Source organism: Salmo salar, chromosome ssa18 (assembly GCF_905237065.1).
Source record: "Salmo salar chromosome ssa18, Ssal_v3.1, whole genome shotgun sequence".
In the NCBI taxonomy this organism is placed as follows: Eukaryota; Metazoa; Chordata; class Actinopteri; order Salmoniformes; family Salmonidae; genus Salmo; species Salmo salar.
In genome coordinates this window covers 31,701,763-31,724,141 of record NC_059459.1, presented here as the reverse complement: position 1 = coordinate 31,724,141, position 22,379 = coordinate 31,701,763, and the positions used below count along the sequence as shown (strand labels likewise).

The window sequence follows — 22,379 nt, the reverse complement described above, 5'->3', positions numbered from 1 at the left end:
TGGTGGGACGAATTCGTCCCGCCTAGCCCAGAGAGGTTAAACAAGTCAACATTCACAAAGCCATTAGGGCCAGATGGATTACCAGGACATGTACTCAATGCACGCGCGAACCAACAGGCAAGTGTTTTCATTGACATTTTCAACCTCTCCTTGCCTGAGTCTGTAATACCTACATGTTTCAAGCAGACAACCATAGTACGTGTGACCAAGGAAGCGAAGGTAACCTGCCTAACTGATTACCGCCCCATAGCACTGGATAGTAATCAAAAGTGCTTTGAAAGGCTGGTCATGGCTCACATCAACAGCACCCTCCCGTATACCCTAGACCCACTCCAATTCGCATACCGCCCAAACAATGCCACAGATAATGCAATCGCACTATACACTGCCCTTTCCCACCTGGACAAAAGGAACACCTATGTGAGAATGCTGTTCATTGACTACAGCTCAACGTTCAATCCCATAACGCCCACGAAGCTCATCACTAAGCTAAGGACCCTGGGCCGAAAACACCTTCCTCTGTAACTGGATCCTGGACTTCCTGACGGGCCACCCCCAGCTGGTAAGGGTAGGCAACAACACGTCTGGCACGCTGATCCTCAACACTGGGGCCCCTCAGGGGTGTGTACTTAGTCCTCTCCTGTACTCCCTGTTCACCCACGACCGCATGGCCAAACACGACTCCAACACCATCATTAAGTTTGCTGACGACACAACAGTGGTAGGCCTGATCACCGACAACGATGAGACAGCCTATAGGGAGGTGGTCAGAGAACTGGCAGTATGGTGGCAGGACAACATCTACCTCAATGTGAGCCAGACAAAAGAGCTGATTGTGGACTACAGGACGAACAAGCCCCCATTAACATCAACGGGCTGTAGTGGAGTTTCAGGTTCCTTGGTGTCCACATCACCAATGAGCTATCATGGTACAAACACACCAAGACAGTCGTGAAGAGGGCACAACAAAACCTTTTCCCCCTCAGGAGACTGAAAAGACTTGGCATGGGTCTCCAGATCCTCAAAAATGTATACAGCTGCACCATCGAGAGCATCCTAACCGGTTGCATCACCGCCTGGTATGGCAACTGCTCGACTCTGTAAGGCACTACAGAGGGTGGTGCGTATGGCCCAGTACATCATTGAGGCCAACATTCCTGCCATCCAGGACCTCTATACCAGGTGGTGTCAGAGGAAAGCCCATGAAATTGTCAGAGACTCCAGTCACCCAAGTTATAGACTGTTTTCTCTGCTACCGCACGGCAAACGGTACCGGAGTGCCAAGTCTAGGACCAAAATGCTCCTTAACAGCTTCTACACCCAAGCCATAAGACTGCTGAACAATTAATCAAATAGCCTCCGGACTATTACATTGACAACCCCCCTCTGGTTTGCGCTTAGTGGGACTATCATTCGTTTTACAACAGGACAATGACCCAACACACTTCCAGGCTGTATAAGGTGGAGAGTGATGGAGGGCTGCATCAGATGACCTGGCCTCCACAAATCACCCGACCTCAACCCAATTGAGATGGTTTGGGATGAGTTGGACCGCAGAGGGAAGCAAAAGCAGCCAACAAGTGCTCAGCATATGTGAAAACTCCTTCAGACTGTTGTAAAAGCATTCCAGGTAAAGCTTGTGGAGAGAATGCCAAGTGTGCAAAGCTGTCATCAAGGCAAAGGGTGGCTACTTTGAAGAATCTCAAATATTAAATACTTTTTGTTACTTCATGATTCCATATGTGTTATTTTATAGTTTTGATGTCTTCACTATTATTCTACAATGTAGAAAATAGTAAAAATAAAGAAAAACCCTTGAATGAGTAGGTGTGTCCAAACTTTTGACTGGTACTGTACGTCTCAGCTACCATTACACAATAACTGCGTTTCTTGGACATACCAGTCGTTTACAATTCAACCGAGAGTGGCGGAAGTGAAATGTTACAATTGACCCCGTACGCGGGGTTAAATGTAACAGGCTGCAGGGAAGTGTTAATTTTGTCAATAATAACAAAAAATATTAGTCAACTACCTGTTTTTCCCTGAAAATGAAATTGAAATTGTTGAAATTGTTGTTGAAATTGTTGCATTTATATTTTTGTTCAGTATATTTTCATCAACTATACCAATCAAAACACCTCTTCTTACTGAAAAATGATACATCATTAGACACATGGGGAATGTTCCACAGGACAATCCAAAAAAGAGAGGTGGCAATTTAGAATGAGTAAAAGGTGCAAACTGATTTTTTTTTCAATAATCACATCTATTAGTACCCATTTTAACACTTTAGAGACGTAAAAAATGCTCCTGAGCACAATTTAACACAGCACTCTAGACTAAGGCGTCCAATTTACCCCTGGTCTCCCCTATTACAGTAGACAGTTAGTCATCAACACTCCTACTACTGACAGCAACCTATTGCCAACACTCCTACCACAGTAAATAGATAATGCACCTAGCTATCCTTAGCCCTCGACCCCACACTTCTACCGCAGTAAATAGTTACTGTACCTAGGTATCCTTAGCCCCAACACTCCTACCACAGTAGATAGCTACTGTACCTAGCTATCCTTAGCCCCCAAAACACTTCTACAACGCAGTGACTCCTAGATGGCAAGATATCCTAAGTCTCACTGCAGACAGCACAGCAGACGGCTAGCTAGCTATCATCAACACTCCTACCACAGAAACATCTTTAACCCCAACAACACTCCTACCAGCGCAACTTCTAAGTAGCTAGCTAGCTAGCTATCGTTGCCACAACAACTCTTACAGATAGACATCAACAAAACACCCACCACAGCAAACATCTAGCTAGATATGCTGGCTAGCACCACTCTTACCATAGCAGCTAGCCAGCAAGGTAGATATCCCAAAGCTCACGGTCCACTTACCTCTCTGGTTCTGCCCTCATTCTCCTTGGACTTGCGCCCAGGTTTGGTCCAGCCTTTTGGCCTGATGTGGCTAGCAGCGTTGGCAAAGAACGCACTGCTCACATCCCACTCTGGTTCCTATAGTAGAGAGACAAAAATAAAGAAATCATATGTGTGAGAGAGAGAATGGTTTACTAAAGGTACCCATGAGTGTGTATTAAGACTCCTCAAGTAGAGACGGCTCCCCTACACAAGCCTGGGTAGCTTCCCAGACGGTTTCTTGACTCAACAACACTACATAATTGGCCTGGTTCCATCTCAATTTGTGCAGTCTTTACAATTCCTATAGTCATTGTCACAGACAGTACAAACAGACCTGGGACCAGGCTCTTACGCCATTGCCAAGATGAAGGAGTCAATCTATCACTACCTCTTCAGAGTGTCGTGCAGCGGTCTTCTGGGGTCCTTTAGTCCCCGAGGGGGCTGGGGATGGGGCGGGAGGCTCCTTGGAGCAAGGAATGGCTGCTCTATCATCTTTTTCTTCTTCTTGCTCCTCCTCCTCAAGCTCAGAATCGCTCTCCTCTGCTTCCTCCTCCTCAGATTCACCACCATCATCATCCTCATCTTCAGCGTCCTGGTAAACACACAGTTACAGAGCATATTATAACCTAGCTGGAATGCCAACTGTCCAATCCTTTTTATAACAACCATTCCTTTCTATACAAACCATTCCTTTTTTCGATAACTGCAAATTAGGGTGCTAATCGTCATATGATTCAGATTAATTTAGAAGACATGTAATATTGGTTTGTAGTTTACCTGCTCGGTGCTCTCAGGCGTCTTCACCTGCTCCAGCTTCTTGCGCTCCCGTTGACGCTGAGAGAAACATAGAAACAGCATCACGCATCAGGAATACAGATGACTATGTTGTTCACTATGGACAGAGCAGGTCTCATCTATTTTAACTAAACACTATGGCTCAGGAGGAGTAGGTGTGGTGTGTGCGTGTGTTGCTCACCTTCCTCTTGGCTCTGCGTCGCTCCACTCTGCGTTTGGCCTTCTCCTCCTCACTCAGACTGTCCTCTCCACTGATGTCCTGTTCCTTAAAGACATTATCTTGTACTACTGTATACTTTCTAGCCAGTAGTTCTGAAAGTAGTGCTCACGAACCGTAAGTGGTCCTCAAAAATTGCATACTACGTCACATTTGTGCAGATATGTGCACCACATCATCTACTGTGTGTGCGCAACACTTGTTGGCTGTCACTCAAATGTGGAGGGACTGAAGCTCATTGGCTTGAAGTCAAATTGCTAGAAGGCTGGTACCCGTGGGGGAAAATGTAGGGAAAAATGGTGCAGCACAGCTCCCAGAAAAAACGTCGCTTTCAAACTAGGGATTTCGTGGCTAATTGAGGTAAGACAGTAATTCCGCTCATAGATTATGCATGTATGAACTACACATTGGCACATCCAGCCCAAAGCGGGAGGTTTAAAAAAAATACTCAGTCGTCGCCTAAGTTCCAGAGCATGCCTTTTAACTTTTAAGATCACAATGCTCCGAATACTGTCAAACATACATTGTCCTTCAATGTAACATGTCCTTACCTCTGACTGATAGTGTCACATCATTTTCAGGAAAATCATTCGTATGGAGATTCCTGCAAAAAATATGATTTGAAGATGATTACCTTACCTGAGACAGTGTGACGTCATTGGTGGGGTCAGGGGTCGCTGCGCCACACTCCATCTCCTCCTGGCCCTGGGCACTGGGGGCTTCTGGGAAAAAACAAAAACATACGAGTGTACAAAACATTAGGAACAACTTCCTAATATTGAGTTGAACCCCCATTTGCCCTCAGAACAGCCTCAATTAATCAGGGCATGGACTACAAAGTGTTGAAAGCATTCCACAGGGATGCTGGCCCATGTTGACTCCAATGCTTCCTTTCCTCAGTTGTTTTAAGTTGGCTGGATATCCTTTGGGTGGTGGACCATTCTTGATACACACGGGAAACTGTTCAGCGTGAAAAACTCAGCAATGTTGCAGTTCTTGACACACTCAAACCTGTGCGCCTGGCACCTACTACCATACCCCGTTCAAATGCACATCAATATTTTGTCTTGCCCATTCCTCCTCTGAATGGCGCACATAGACAATCCATGTCTCAATTGTCTCAAGGCTTAAAAACCCTTCTTTAACCCGTCTCCTCCTTCATCTACACTGATTGAAGTGGATTTAACAAGTGACATCAATAAAGGATCATAGCTTTCACCTGGATTCAGGTGGTCAGTCTATGTCACGGAAAGAGTAGGTGTTCCTAATGTGTACATCAGGGTTCTATTCATACGTTACATGCTCAGAGGTAAGCCAATCAATGTCTGATATAGAGAATTGGTTGAAACCTTGCTAACATTAACAGAACTGTGTGGTCAGATACAGGCTTGAACCAGGTCACGGCTCGCTGCCATCAGATTCAAGTCAGTCTGTCACGCACACAAGTCTAACGACTGAACAGTTCCTTCTGCAAAAGGAGAACTGAGAATATATATAATTCTTTATATTGTTTATGGTCAAAGCCTTAAAACAGTGGTGTCAAACTCATTCCATGGAAGGCCTAGTGTCTGCTGTTTTTTTTTTTTTTTATCCTGTCAATTAAGACCGAGACAATTAGATGAGGGAAGTTCCTTACTAACCAGTGACCATAATTATCAATCAAGTCCAAGGGAGGAGTGCAGAAACTCTGCCCTCTGTGGAATGAGTTTGACATGTGTCTTACACTGACAGGACTCAATCTTCTGTGTTTTACATTTCAAGCTCTGAATTCTGATGGAGACCAATGGACCGAAAACGAGGACATTAAAAATGAAGAAGTGAAACAGCAGTCAAGAGGTGTACATGTGACTTCTCTAGAAATACGGCGCAATCGGAAAGTATTCAGACCTTGACTTTTTCCACAGCCTTATTCTAAAATTGATTAAATCTTTCCCCCCCCCCCTCAATCTACACACAACACCCCATCATTTGGCAAATGTATAAAAAAAATACTAAACTGAAATATACATAAATATTCAGACCCCTTACTCAGTACTTTGTTGAAGATCCTTTGGAAGCGATTACAGCCTCAAGTCTTCTTGGGTATAACGCTACAAGCTTGACACTCCTGTATTTGGATAATTTCTAACATTCTTCTCTGCATATCCCTTTCAAGCTCTGTCAAGTTGGATGGGGAGCGTCGCGGCACAGCTATTTTCAGGTATCTCCTGAAAATAGGATGTTCGATCGGGTTCAATTCCGGGGTCTGGCTCGGCCACTCAAGGACATTCAGAAACTTGTCCCGAAGCCACTCATGCGCTATCTTGGCTGTGTGCTTAGGGTCATTGTCCTGGTGAGGTCTGAGGTCCTGAGCACTCTGGAGCAGGTTTTCATCCAGGATCTCTGTACTTTGCTCCGGTCATCTTTCCATTGATCCTGACTAGTCTCCCAGTCCCTGCTGCTGAAAGAAATCCCCACAGCATGATACTGCCACCACCATGCTTCACTGTAGGGATGGAGCCAGGTTCACTCCAGACGTGACGCTTGGCATTCAGGCCAAATAATTAAATCTTGGTTTCATCAGATCAGAGAATTTTGTTTCTCATAGTCGGAGAGGCCTTTTGGCATAATCCAAGCGGGCTGTCATGTGCCTTTAACTGAGGAGTGGCTTCCATCTGGTCACTCTACCATAATGGCCTAATTGGTGGTGCTGTAGAGATGGTTGTCCTTCTGGAAGGTTCTCCCAAGTACACTGAAGTTCTAGCAGAGTGACCATCGGGTTCTTGGTCACCTCCCTGACCAAGGCCCTTTTCCCCCCGATTGCTCAGTTTGGCCGGGCGGCCAGCTCCAAACTCCTTCCATTTAATAATGATGGAGGCTACTGTGTTCTTGGGAACCTTCAATGCTGTAGAAATGTTTGGGTACCCTTCCCCAGATCTGTGCCTCAACACAAACCTGTCTCGGAGCTCTACGGACAATTCCTTCGACCTAATGGCTTAGTTTTGCTCTGACATGCACTGTCAACTGAGGGAGCTTATATAGACAGGTGTGTGCCTTTCCAAATCATGTCCAATCAATTGAATTTACCACAGGTGGACTCCAATCAAGTTGGAGAAACATCTCAAGGATGATCAATGGAAACAGGATTTACCTGAGCTCAATATCGAGTCTCATAGCAAAGGGTCTGAATACTTAAAAAAAAAAAAACATTTTTGCACATTTATTTGCATAACTGTTTTCGCTTTGTCATGATTTTTTTTCTTCCTTCATATATTTTAGAATAAGGCTGTAATGTAACAAAATGTCTGAATACTTTCCGAATGCACTGTATGCCTGGCTGTGACACCAATCTTTGCCTTTCCACAACTTTGTCCCTGAGTTTTTTTTTTAAGATCTTTGGTGCTCATGATTGAGTGTTTGCTTTGTAAGTCACTACTAGCAGACAGAACCTACAGGAACTGCTGAATGAATCCTGAAATCATGTGAATCACTACAATTTAACACAGGTTGAGGCCAATAAACTTGGTGTGTGATTCTGAATGTGATTGGTTAGCCCTGAGCTAATTTAGGATTGCTATTACAAGGTGTGTGGACGCTTACAGTACGCAACCAAGCTAATTCCATTTATTGATTTTCAAAAAATACATTACAAAAATGTCACTTGTGCGGTAGGATGTGTAGATCAAAGGGTGTTAAGTATTTTGCATTTTAATTCCAGGCTATAAGGCAACAAAAGGTGAACATTTTGAAAGGGAGTGTAGACTTTCTATAGGCACTGTATATTTAGCTTTGGATCATTTTTTCTGCCTTGTAAGTTTTAGAAACATTGCCCTGTGCCTTGAAATTCTGTGACCAAAAACCCACTCATCTTCAATATATTTTCTAATTTCTCTCCCTCGTGAGGGACAATAATGAAAGTTAACAGAAATAACATGTATAGGTAGACCTATCAATTAGTTAGTGTTTTTACTGATAATAATTTATAAAGAAAATGTATAAGTCAAATAAAATGTATTTGTCACATGCTTCATAAACAACAGGTGCTGTGAAATAGTTATGGGTCCTTCATCAACAATACAGAGTTATGATAGTGATTAAAATAGTTACTTTAAAAATCACCAAAATCAGTAACGGATTTCTGCAAATGAATTGGCTACAATGGGAAATTATAGAAGTCAAACCACAGTTGGGTTCACAAGTTTGGAAAGCACAGTACAGCAGAGTATTAGTTCAGTACAGTACAGTTCAGCACAGTACACAGTAGGGCACACGAGTTGAGAACACTATAATGTACTGTACTATACTTTACTGTGCTGAACTCTACTGTACTGTTCTGTGCTCAACTGTACTGATCTCTACCGTGCTGTACTTTGATGTCCAAACTTGTGAAACATAGACATCTATGATTGTTTCAGATTTGGTCCAGACCAACCAGATTTGGTCTTGTTGAGAGCAGAGCTCATTAAAATAATAGCCAGTGTGTAGAATAATACCCAGATATGCAAAGGAGGATATTTCATATGTATACTTTAGTGTACCTATTTAGGATACATCACCATGAAGAGAATGACATTCATATCCATAGTTATGCATTTCTATGTTGTACAGATCAGGGATCCATGATGAAATTCCATTACCCGGTGTAAATCCACTTCACTTACTCAATAAACCAAATAGATTTTTTCAATGTCAAGGTGTGGTGTCATAGATTACACCCCATTGTATCGGCTGACATCGTTGAATCTTAATTCAGAGCAGATATTTAACAGAGTTTTTGAAAACATTTAGGGAGATTTTACAGAAATTCTGTTACCAAACTTCTTCCAGTAAGTGTGTTTCTGTAAAAATGTCAATGCAAATTGTTAAAAGGAGTCCTTGTGCATAGAGTTGTATGGTTTGTTAAACTTTTAAATCAATGATCCTTCACTGGGCAACAAAAACCATGGTCATGCACTGGGCAACAACAGACAGTTATTCACTTGACACAAAACAGAGTTCAGTGGTTAAACAGTAAGTTCCGTGATTAAGGAGTGAAACTGATTGTTGTGGAATCATGCGTCATTTGTCTAGTCTAGACATTACATCGGTCTGGTCTAGTGACATTTGCCTACAGTTTGTCTGAGGGGAGACAATAGGGAAACTAAAATAACAGAAGGAAATGAGCTCCGATGGGATGGGTTGACATGGAAACTAGAGGTCGACCGATTAATCGGAATGGCCGATTGATTAGGGCCAATTTCAAGTTCATAACGAATGGGTAACTGGCATTTTTGGACGCCGATTATGGCCGATTATATTGCAATCCACGAGGCGACTGCGTGGCAGGCTGACCACCTGTTACGCAAGTGCAGGCAGCAAGGAGGCCATGGTAAGATGCTAGCTAGCATTAAACTTATAATAAACAATCAATCTTAACATAATCACTAATTAACTACACATGGTTGATGATATTACTAGTTTAACTAGATTTGCATATAATCAATGCGGTGCCTGAAATTGTGTCACTTCTCTTGCGTTCAGTGCAGGCAGAGTCAGGGTATATGCAGCAGTTTGGGTCACCTGGCTTGTTGCGAACTGTGTGAAGACCATTTCTTCCTAACAAAGACCATAATTAATTTGCCAGAATTTTACATAATTATGACATAACATTGAAGGTTGTGCAATGTAACAGCAATATTTAGACGGTTCTGTATTTCATTGAAAGAATAAACGTTTTGTTTTCAAAATGAGTTTCCGGATTTGACCATATTAACGACCTAAGGCTCGTATATGTGTGTTATTATGTTATAATTAAGTCTATGATTTGATATTTGATAGAGCAGTCTTAGCGGTGGTAGGCAGCAGCATGCTCGTAAGCATTCATTCAAACCGCACTTTCCTCCATTTGCCAGCAGCTTTTTGCAATGCTTGAAGCACAGCGCTGTTTATGACTTCAAGCCTATCAACTCCCGAGATTAGGCTGGCAATGCTATAGTGTCTATAAGAACATCCAATAGTCAAAGGTATATGAAATACAAATGGTATAGAGAGAAATAGTCCTATAATAACTACAACCTAAAACTTCTTACCTGGAAATATTGAAGACTCATGTTAAAAGGAACCACCAGTTTTCATACGTTCTCATGTTCTGAGCAAGGAACTTAAATGTTAGCTTTTTTACATGGCACATATTGCACTTTTACTTTCTTCTCCAACATTGTGTTTATGCATTATTTAAACCAAATTGAACAGGTTTCATTATTTATTTGAGACTGAATTGATTTTATTTATGTATCATATTAAGTTAAAATAAAAAAGTGCTATTTTTCATTCAGTATTGTTGTAATTGTCATTATTACAAATATATATATAAAAAAAATGTAAAAAAAAGAAAATAATTTTTTATTTTTTTTTCTTATTTTTTTTAAACGGCCGATTAATCGGTATTGGCTTTTTTTGGTCCTCCAATAATCTGTATCGGCGTAGAAAAATCATAATCGGTTGACCTCTAATGGAAACGGCTTAAGTGAAGGAGGCATGTGTTGGGGCTATGACTGAGTAGGAGGATGTTGCCCTTAGACCGATGTAAGATCAGTTGTACGTTTTCTAGGTCTGTGTCTAAGTGCAGCCTCTACATGAAACATGTGTACGCACAGGTGTGGGAGTTCTGTAGAAACAAATCAAAATATATTTAGAAAGCCATTTTTATATCAGCAGATGTCATAAAGTGCTTATACAGAAACCCAGCCTAAAACCCCAACAGAGTTTGTGTGAGCCTAGTAAATGGTGAGACAGGGTGAATATGAGTTTAATGATGATGCAGATCATGAGATCTCTGAGTGTACACACAGAGACAAGAAGAGGGTGGGTGGGGACAGTTGGTATCCATATGTAGAACATCTGCTAAGATCAAACCAACACACATCAAAACCGTGTGTATCGGTCTCTGTACTAGAGGCTAAAATTAGTGCTGGTGTTTTGCTTGGCTGTTATTTAATTTAGGAAATCTGTTAGAATGTATTCCCACGCATAAGAGATATTTGACTGTATACAAATGTAAGCAAGTTTGAAATTATTATGTTTTTGTCAAATGCTATATTTGTTTGTGCTTTTTGCGGCCAATTTGCATTTGACAAATTATTTGTAATTATGTTCCAGCCCCCTGACCATCAGCTCAAGAAAAAGAGAAAAAAAAACATCCAGCGAGCTGAACCTAGTTGATGATCCCTGCTCTGGGCTACGGCTTTATCAAAACATAGCCATCTTTTCTAAATTACTTTAAATGGCTGAACATGGACAAAGTCATCCAACAATATGTTCTGGGAGGACAGGGAAGGTCTGGGGAGCTGGTTGACCTGTGATGTCACAGCCTCATCATGACTAGGGCCCGCAGAGTCCCTTCCCAAAGCCGAGTTCAAACTTCTTAGGGTAGAAGGGAAGACATTTAAAGGGATAGTTATATGAAAAATGTATATCGTTATGGTCTTCTAACCTCAAAAGGAGCTCAGTGAAAAATAGATATATATCTTTTTTTTTTTTCTTCTTCAGAAAGCTGTTCCTTTAATCTAAATGGCCATGATGTCAGTAGGGTACAAGTCCATTGATGAATATAATACTAGAGTGGTTGATGTCATAAGTTCCCCTCACATGACAGTATGCTGATTTCCTATTGGGCTGCTAGGGGTCAGGTCAGGGCCACTGTGTCAGTTGATTCACCCTGGAAGACACCAGGACAAATATACAGGTAATGGGATACAGATACAGTGGGCATGTTCAGCAGGGCACAATGTAGCAAAATGTTTCCAAAATGGAAAGTGAACAGGGGGGACATTTAGATAAAACACTGGATTGACATCCATACATAGACCTGTACACTGTTGAAATTTCCATCTCCTCAGTGTGGAAGATCTGTGGCATTTCTTGCAGTAGTTCCCACACGCACACATACAAACACCAATGGTGACTAACTATCCATCTGTGACTCACCACCAGACCATATAGGGATGGAGTAAATCTCAGCATCTGGTCCCATCCAGAAGCCCTGAGATCTGAGAGGACAGGATAGACGTAGACAAAACACTAGGCAATATGGCAAAAACTCCACCCAGTCCTGCTATTTAAATGGAAAGGTTACGCATGTTCTTACTGCACCGTCTGAGTACCCATTACCTGCTAAATCATACTGTTCCTTCAATCCCCATCATAAAGGAATGTTCTCTGTCCAACAAATTATCCAGATCTGATGCCAATAGCAACAAAAGATCCGGTGTTTACCTCTTGAAGGAAATTAGTGGTGCTGAAAGGGGATTTTGCTGACACAAGAATGTAAAATATACAGTATATCATCCCAAACTGTGGGAGGCTAGCTACACCATCTAGCTAAATACAGTACTCAGCCTCCCTCGTCATCACTACCCAAATCAGAGCTTTCCGACTCTGCCCTGTCCTGGAGAGCTATGCCTACTGTGGTCCGGCTTTCGTTCCAGCCTAGCACTAACAACACCAGCACACATTTTGGACTCATCATACTCTATAATTGTACCTGCTAGACATTTGCATGACTGAAATCATCTACCATCTCAGATCACAGGTGTGTGAGAAAGCGCAAAATTCTACAATTAGAGATTGTTGGGTCGTTCCACCACAAAAAAGCACCAGAAAGAGGATTGACTGCCACCATCTCAAGATTGTTCGAAAATCATTTCTGTAGTTAGAAACAGATTAGATTAGACTTCCTACAACATTTTGTTGAAATATAATTTGATCTCTGAGAAATTAAGCTAATTGATTTCTCCCAAATTGGCCATTTTAAATGATTGGATTCATATAAAATAAATATTGTACATAACATCCAATTTGGACCAAAAATAAATAAGTCTAACAATGAGCAAGACATGAGGATTCCAAAGAAATTGTGAAAAGCCACCAACGGACCCCCACCCCAACAACCAGTATATATTATCAGTTCTCTATGTTTTACAAGTAGTATTGCGCTGCAGCTTGGAGTATTATTTCTTTATCCTATGTAAATTGTAAAGTCTTGTCTCTAATGTCTTTTCCGTTTTGCGTCGGACCTCAGAAAGACTAGCTGTCGCCATTGACATCGGCTAATGGGGATCCTAATAAAATGTAAAAAACAATGTACTGTACCTACCTACGTAATTACCACATGTCATCAAGTTACTCAGAAACAAATACAAATACAAAAAAATGGGGAACAGGGCTGCAAGCTAGACTTTCTGCGACTGGAATCGGGCCTAGACAAAGAGATCAGAAACCAGGGGATTCAAAGAGCTACTTTGTAATCACAGCTTTTTTATTGAACCTTTATTTAACTAGTCAAGTCAGTTAAGAACAAATTATTATTTACAATGACGGCCAACCCCGGCCAAAACCAGACGACACTGGGCCAATTGTGCGCCGCCCTACGGGACTCCCAATCATGGCCGGTTGTGATACAGCCTGGAACCGAACCAGGGTCTGTAGTGACGCCTCCAGCACTGAGATGCAGTGCTTTAGAGCGCTGTGCCACTCGGGCTACCCAACATGTTGTGGCGAATTTAGAGCAAGAGTAAAGTTAGTGATCAAAAAGAAAAGAGGAACAGCATGTCAGTATTTAGCACAAATGGGAAGGGGGAAAGTATTTAGTCTCTGTCAGTGGAGGCTGCTGAGGGGAGGACGGCTCATAATAATGGTTAGAATGGAGCGAATGAAATGGCATCAAACACATGGAAACCATGTGTTTGATACCATTCCATCTGGTCCACTCCAGCCATCACTGGGGAAGAGGGGCTCCTGCTAAAGGTGCCACCAACCTCCTGTGCTCTCTGTGTATCATGTTATGTAACTCATCTCTGATATCTACAAGAGAAAGAAACATTGTCAACAAAAAATGTTGAGGGAAACTTTGTAGAAAGTATAAACATTTCGGAAATGTTATGTGGTTCCCGCAGTTTGGTTGGTTGGTTGGTTGGTTGGGGCAGTTGTGGGTTTGATTCCCACATGGGCCACAAACTGAATACCGTAAAACTTAAATTAATAGCCCAGGTGTTTGCTTAAATCACTGAAGACAACGGGGCCCTTTTTGAGCCAGGCATCTAGAATCTATTTTTTTAATTCACACAACCTTTTGCATAGTTAAATTGTTTATTTCCAGCATTTTAATCAATGTATTTCTTTTCTGCACTAATGCGTTATCATTTACACACTGTAACTAGGTTTCCATCCCATGGGCGACAGATTTTCCTTGACACCCAAAAGTACTCGTTACATTTTGAATGCTTAGCAGGACAGGAAAATAGTCAAATTCATCCGTACTGCCTCTGATCTGGCAGACTCACTTGTAAATTATGTGTGAATGTTGGAGCGTGCCCCTGGCTATCCGTAATATAAAAAAAAAAAATGGCTGGTTTGCTAAATATAAGGAATTTGAAATTATTTATACTTTTACTTTTTATACTTAAGTATATTTTAAACCAAAATGTTTTACTCAAGTACAATTTTACTGGGTGACTGACTTTTACTTGAGTCATTTTCTGTTAAGGTATCTTTACTTTTACTCAAGTATGACAGTTGGGTACTTTTTCCACCATTGCCCATGTGTAAATGTAACTGGGCGGAAGTGTAGTTTGTTGGCTGGGGGCACACAGTCATAAGGATCGGTGCAAACCTGCTACAGTAACAGCGTTTTCACACATAGTTTGACTATTTGTTACATTGTATTCTTTCCCCATTTGGTACGGTTGAAACTAAAATTCCTAAATAAAACTGTGTCCATGCAAGTAATTTGTTTATCGTCCAAAAATTCTCACCTTTTGGTCCTAGACTTGGCCCCAGTGATGTACTGGGCGTACAGCCCAGTACATCACTGGGGCCAAGCTTCCTGACATCCAGGACCTATATACTAGGCAGTGTCAGAGGAAGGCCCAAAAATGTGTCAAAGACTCCAGTCACTCAAGTCACAGACTGTTCTCTCTGCTACTGCATGGTAAGCAGTACGGGAGCACTAAGTCTAGGACCAAAAGGATCCTTAACAACTTCTACCCACAAGCCATAAGAGTGCTGAACAACTAATCAAATGGCCACCCGGACTATTTACATTGACCCCCCCTCCTTTGCTTTTACACTGCTGCTACTGGCTGTTTATTATCTATGCATAGTCACTTTACAAATGACCTTGACTAACCTGTACCCGCACACATTGTCTCGGTACCAGTACCCCCTGTATATACCCTTGTTATTGCTATGTACATTTCTTATGTTACTTTTTATTATTATTATTATTTATTTTTTACTTTCGATTATTTAGTAAATATTTTCTTGACTCTATTTCTTGAACTGCATTGTTTAAGGGTTTGTAAGTAAGCATTTCACGGTAAGGTCGGCGCATGTGACAAATAAAATTGGATTTGATTTGAAAAGATGCCAACAAGAAACAGTGTGTATTTCCTAGGGCAAAAAATGATGACAGATCACCAGATAAGGAGACAGTGACCAGACACCAGTCCGTTTTAGAGTAATGGAGGACATAACCACTAGGGCTGGGACAATACCAGTATCAGGATAGTATCGTGGCAAGGAAACAAAACACAAAGTGATTTTAACTTCTTTAGGAAAACAGCCCTAATGTTGGAAACAAACATCATTATCCTATCATCCAGAGTCACATTTATTTATTTTCCAAGCTATTAGCACACAATCTTTTACATAGAGTAGGTTTTTAAAGGACCAAAGAGTCCTCTGCTTCGTGTTTTCATTTTGTTATCATAACACTGTTTAGAATATCTACATAAGTTCAGCTATTGCATTTTTGTCATATTACGCTGTAGGTTACTCAGTATGAGAAGAGTGCCATCCTCCTGCATCTCACATCTGTCTGTAGTTATTGAACTCAAACTCTGTCATATCCAGGATGGAGTGTCATACACTCCACCCCTCCTGCCACCTGACGGCACCTGTCCATAACCTGTAATACATTACTTAGATGGAAGGGACTTATCACTGACTGGCGACTTGAAGACAGAACCTTACCCAGAGAGGTGTGCATGTCAGTGTGTTAAATAATCCTTAGATTTGGGCAAATAGACCATAGAAATGCCATTCTAGTTCTGGTTAGACAGCTGAAGTTATGCTCTAAACAGAACTGATTTTATTTGTTAGGTAAAGTTTAGGCATACAGTCTATATAAGCACAACAATATGATATTTACAGCAGAAAATGTTTCGTCTTTGTAACACAAACACATCCTTAGATTTTTTTGTTGTTGATGCATCTACACTCAAGTTGGGTGATGTTTGTGCAATGTCCACATGTAGCCTACACCTGTAGGGAGATTAGTTCTAGGATTTGTTTCCCGGGAAAGATCTAATAGCAGACATAAGGAGAGACAAAACTTGCCAGTTATAGAATATTGTGTAGCTGAGCTGACTGAAGACCATGGGCACTCAACTGGCAGTAGTTTATAATGTATCCACGATAACATGTGATAACATGTATTTACTTGATGTTATGAAATGTTGAAACTAAGTTGCAAGCTACTTTTGTAGCAAGTCTGTCTTATTCCAGACACTAATTCTTCTACACATTTCAGACACTAATTCTTGCCATATCTGATTTGACAGAGAAATATAGCTGCAGCTGGCTATCATATCACCAAGCTATGCAAGCTAGCTGCTGTCACGTTGGCTAAATACAAGGTCTTTAGCCTACACGTTGAACCTAATTAGCTGACAATCTTGAGATGATGAGTCAGTCAGGAGGGGAGAAGTCCTCAAATTCAAAACTGAATTCTCTCCATAGACGGGTTGGTTGTTTAGCAACAACCGATGTGTGTGCACTATGGGACAAAACAGACAGGGTTGGCTTAGATTGTTGACAACATGTAAACTAGATTTTCTTTCCAAATGTTTATTGAAAGTATAAATACATTTGCACAATGAGCACTTGTTGTCTCTCAAATAGATTGTTAGAGTTTAAAATGTAACCATATTACAGTTGACATGAAATCAGTCAGACACACCCAAGGAACACCCACATCAAACCACACCCCAAAGACAACTCGTTTGTCTTCAGTCATGGCCATGACCATTTTTTTGTGAGCATTGATGAAAATATTTTGGTTATGGAAATTCATGTGTTTCAGACGTTTGAGGCTGCTGTACAAACCGAAAATAAAAGATGCAACATTGAAACTTAAGAACGGAAAGCATAGCAATGCATAGTGACTATGCATAGATGGTGTTATCATCTATGCATAGTCACTTTCATAACTCTACCTACATGTACATATTAGAGGTTGACCGATTAAACAGAATGGCCGATTAATTAGGGCCGATTTCAAGTTTTCATAACAATCGGTAATCTGCATTTTTGGACACCGATCATAGCCAATTACATTGCACTCCACCAGGAGAATGCGTGGCAGGCTGACTACCTGTTATGGGAGTGCAGCAAGGAGCCAAGGTAAGGTGCTAGCTAGCATTAAACTTACCTTTTAAAAAACAATCAATCTTAACATAATCACTAGTTAACTACACATGGTTGATGATATTACTAGTTTATCTAGCTTGTCCTGCATTGCATATAATCGATGCGGTGCCTGTTAATTTATCATTGAATCACAGCCTACTTCACCAAATGGGTGATTTAACAAGCGCATTCACGAAAAAAAGCACTGTCGTTGCACCAATGTGTACCTAACCATAAACATCAACGCCTTTCTTAAAATCAATACACAAGTATATATTTTTAAACCTGCATATTTAGTTAATACTGTCTGCTAACATGAATTTCTTTTAACTAGGGAAATTGTGTCACTTCTCTTGCAACAGAGTCAGGGTATAGCCTTCCCTGTGGCTCAGTTGGTAGAGCATGGTTTTTGCAACGCCAGGGTTGTGGGTTCGATTCCCACGGGGGACCAGTACAAAAAAAAAAAAAAAAAAGGATGCATGAAATGAAAAGTATGAAAATGTATGCATTCACTACTGTAAGTCAATCTGGATAAGAGCGTCTGCTACATGACTAAAATGTAAACGTAAAATGTATAAGCAGCAGTTTGGGCCGCCTGGCTTGTTGTGAACTGTGTGAAGACTATTTCTTCATAACAAAGACAGCCAACTTCGCCAAACGGGGGATGATTTAACAAAAGCTAATTTGTGAAAAAAGCACAATTGTTGCACGAATGTACCTAACCATAAACATCAATGCCTTTCTTAAAATCAATACACAGAAGTATATTTAGTTAAAAGAAATTCATGTTAGCAGGCAATATTAAACTAGGGAAATTGTGTCACTTCTCTTGCGTTCATTGCACTTAGAGTCAGGGTATATGCGAACAGTTTGGGCCGCCTGGCTCGTTGCGAACTAATTTGCCAGAATTTTACGTAATTATGACATAACATTGAAGGTTGTGCAATGTAACAGCTATATTTAGACTTATGGATGCCACCCGTTAGATAAAATACGGAACGATTCCGTATTTCACTGAAGGAATAAATGTTTTGTTTTCGAAATGATAGTTTCCGGATTTGACCATATTAATGACCTAAGGCTCGTATTTCTCTGTGTTATTATATTTTAATTATGTCTATGATTTGATAGAGTAGTCTGACTGAGCGGTGGTAGGCAGCAGCAGGCTCGTAAGCATTCAATCAAACAGCACTTACTGCGTTTGCCAGCAGCTCTTCGCAATGCTTCAAGCATCGCGCTGTTAATGACTTGAAGCGTATCAACTCCCGAGATTAGGCTGATAATACTAAAGTACCTATTAGAATGTCCAATAGTCAAAGGTATATGAAATACAAATGGTATAGAGAGAAATAGTCCTATAATAACTTCAACCTAAAAATTCTTACGTGGGAATAATGAAGACTCATGTTAAAAGGAACCACCAGCTTTCATATGTTCTCAGCAAGAAACTTAAACATTAGCTTTTTTACATGGCACATATTGCACTTTTACTTTCTTCTCCAACAATTTGTTTTTGCACTATTTAAACCAAACTGAACATGTTTCATAATTTATTTGAGACTAAATTGATTTTATTGATGTATTATATTAAGTTAAAATAAAAAAGTGTTCATTGTTCATTCAGTATTGTTGTAATTGCCATTATTACAAATATATATATATATATATATATATATATATATAATAAAATAAATGATGTAAAAAAAAAAATCATCGGCATCAGGGTTTTTGGGTCCTCCAATAATCGGCATCGGGAAAATCATAATCGGTCAACCTCTAGTACATATTACCTCAACTAACTGGTGCCCCCGCACATTGACTCTGTACCAGTACCCCCCTGTATATAGTCTCGCTATTGTTATTTTACTGCTGTTCTTCAATTACTTGTTACTTTATTTCTTATTCTACATATTTTTTTTACTTCATTGTTGGTTAGGGCAGTAAGTAAGCATTTCAGTGTAAGGTCCACGCCTTTTGTATTCGGCGCATGTGACTAATACAATTTGATTTGACATAGAACAGATCTACCGCTTCTTAAGACTTGCTTTCAATGAGAATGACATCTCTATAACATACTCTTCTATGTGAATTGTGTCTGGTTGCACATTGCAGCTTTAATGCATTGGGTTCTGGAGAGCAAGGCTATGCCATGTTATCGATTGAGCAATTCTTATCAGTAGTGCTTCAATAAAGTGTTTTTGGACGAGGCGATGAAAGGAAGTGTTACTCTAATAGCCAAGGTTTATGGATGTGCTTTCAGATTCCTGCATTGAGTAAGATGTGCAAATGTGCAAAAACACTGTGCTGTTTTCAGTATAGACCGACATACTTTATTGAAATATAGTTGACACGTTACAACTCTTTTTGTGGGCCATTCAACAATCCACATCATGAGAACTCCGAAGTAAATTCGTGTAGCAATCGTTACATTTTATATTTACTAATGTTCCAATGTAGCTTCGAAAAAGCTAGCGGGAGAGTGGCAAGCGTAGCCACTTGTTTGAATGTATTTTAACTTCTAAGCAACAAAAGCGCCGAAGTATGTTATTACAGATTAGTTATTCTACCAGGGTAACTAGTTAAATGTCACAAACACTCACTTGAAATGTTTTGTAATCCTAGTTCAAAGGCCAAATCAACTTTTTTTTTGCCGACTAACTGTTAACGAGTTGAGAGGAAAGTTCGAAAAGAGTTGTAAAAAGTGGAGATTTCTTACCGCTCCCAAGCCCCAACAGCCTGTAAATATCCCATGTGAACCGCATGACACCGACCATTCAGCATTATCGACTCAAATACCCGTTAATAAAACCACACACATTGTTACAAAGTAAAAAACGCTTATAACATGGGGACCTTAGCTGTCTCAGATCTGCGGGAATTTGGGAGGTTTGTTCGGGGCTTCCTGGGCGTCATGAGTCGGCATATTTGGTTCGTTGGAGGTTCCACCCAATGCCCACGTCTTAAAGAGGCAGTTCACGACAAAATCCAACGTTTATATACATTTTCACATAGAAATAGAATTTAGAAGTGTACGTGTGTACCCTTCAATCTGTGCTGTAATGTTTTGAGTTAATTCAACTGACATTACAACAAATAGGCCTATATTCCATTCCATGAGCCACATCAGTTAGCATAATTTGAATGAACATTCTACATGACAATTCAGCATCAGTTGATATAACATCCCAAATTTCCATGGAAAGGATTTCGCTTTCAATAGATTCTATAGAATGGTATTTTTCAAAATAAAAGGGTGGTGGCAACTATTTAGTGTACGATACTCTCAACCCCTGATAGTTACAACCTAATTTACATGGACCCGTGGGGATTCTCAAACCTCACCTAATGTTTTGACAGTAGCCTTTTAGTTTAAGATGTTTTAATTTGGACCAAAATATTCAATTGAGATCTTCACAGAAAGACCGACAGACAGACTGTAATTTCAGCTGGATTTGTTCAATTTAGACATTTGGTTCAAAGTTCATAAAATATATTTTTTACAACATTTGTAAACAATAGAGATAGAGTTTTATTCACATTAGGATTGTTCAAAGGATATTCATTCACATAACACATTTGATTTATTTAACTAGCAAGTCAGTTAAGAACAAACTCAGACAACACTGGGCCAATAGTGCGCTGCCATCTGAACTTGATTGAACAAAACATGCATGTATTGTATAACATAATGTCCTAGGAGTGTCATCTGATGAAGATCATCAAAGGTTAGTGCTGCATTTAGCTGTGGTTTGGGTTTATGTGACATATATGCTTGCTTGGAAAATTGCTGTGTGATTATTTGTGTCTATGTACTCTCCTAACATAATCTAATGTTTTGGTTTCGCTGTTAAGCCTTTTTGAAATCGGACAATGTGGTTAGATTAACGAGAGTCTTATCTTTAAAATGGTGTAAATAGTTGATTGTTTGAGAAAATTGAATTGTGGTATTTTAGTTGGTTTTGTATTTCGCGCCGTGTGATGCCATTGGCTGTTGGCTAGGGGTTCCGCTAGCGGAACGTCTGTCCTCAACAGGTTAAGGACAAGAAAGTCAAGGTATTGGAGTGGCCATCACAAAGCCCTGACCTCAATCCCATAGAACATTTGTGGGCACAACTGAAAAAGCGTGTGCGTGCAAGGAGGCCTACAAACCTGATTCAGTTACACCAGCTCTGTCAGGAGGAATGGGCCAAAATTCACCCAACTTCTTGTGGGAAGCTTGTGGAAAGCTACCTGAAATGTTTGACGCAAGTGAAACAATTTAAAGGCAATGCTACCAAATACTAATTGAGTGTATGTAAACTTCTGACCCACTTGGAATGTGATGAAAGAAATAAAATCTGAAATAAATAATTTTCTCTACTATTATTCTGACATTTCACATTCTTAAAATAAAGTGGTGATCCTAACTGACCTAAAACAGGGAATGATTACTAAGATAAATGTCAGGAATTGTGAAAACTGAGTTTAAATGTATTTGGCTAAGGTGTATGTCAACTTTCGACCCTCTGTGGAAAGGGTTCTACATGAAACCCAAAATGGTTCTAACTGGAACCAAAAGGGTTCTATTTGGAACCAGAAAGGGTTCTTTAAAGGGTTCTCCTATGGTGACAGCCAAATAACCCTTTTAGGTTCTAGATAGCACCTTTTTTTCTGAGAGTGTACACACACACACTCAGCTTAGAACAGAATGAACACACCCACACCTGAGCACCATATACTGTAGCTCTACATACTGTGCATTCATTCACCTACTTGCGAATGGAACACACACATCTGAGAACACACACTTACTCAAGCCTTTTCTCCTGTCACAGAGTACACAGAACTGTGTCCATTCTAGTAATTCTATATCTGTGTGTTGCGTATGAGAACAGCTGTAGTAACAGCAATTACATCTCCCCATTAATCCAATTCTCTTATCTTAAAGGTGCCGTATGCAGGAATCGCTCCACCATTTCCTGGTTGCTAAATTTCTAATAGTTTGCCTCATTTTTGTTTATGTGACAAAGCAAGCAATCTTTGTA

At 40.4% G+C, this 22,379-nt stretch overlaps 1 protein-coding gene across 2 annotated transcripts in view; it reads right to left on the bottom strand.

The window, feature by feature from the left end:
* The window catches only part of LOC106577237 (hsp70-Hsp90 organizing protein), a 33,715-nt gene extending 13,390 nt beyond the window's left edge, over nt 1-20,325 (bottom strand). The window contains exons 1-6 of one of the 2 annotated variants that reach the window (XM_014155155.2): nt 20,072-20,325; nt 4,570-4,652; nt 3,895-3,978; nt 3,696-3,752; nt 3,307-3,510; nt 2,898-3,014 (exon numbers count right to left, since the gene is read on the bottom strand). In XM_014155155.2, coding sequence (XP_014010630.1) covers nt 2,898-3,014; nt 3,307-3,510; nt 3,696-3,752; nt 3,895-3,978; nt 4,570-4,652; nt 20,072-20,129 — 603 coding nt within the window. In that variant the 5' untranslated portion in view covers nt 20,130-20,325. The remainder of the gene's footprint in view (nt 1-2,897; nt 3,015-3,306; nt 3,511-3,695; nt 3,753-3,894; nt 3,979-4,569; nt 4,653-20,071) is intronic. The other variant, XM_014155156.2, reaches the window with a different exon arrangement.
* Nucleotides 20,326-22,379: the final 2,054 nt, after the last annotated feature.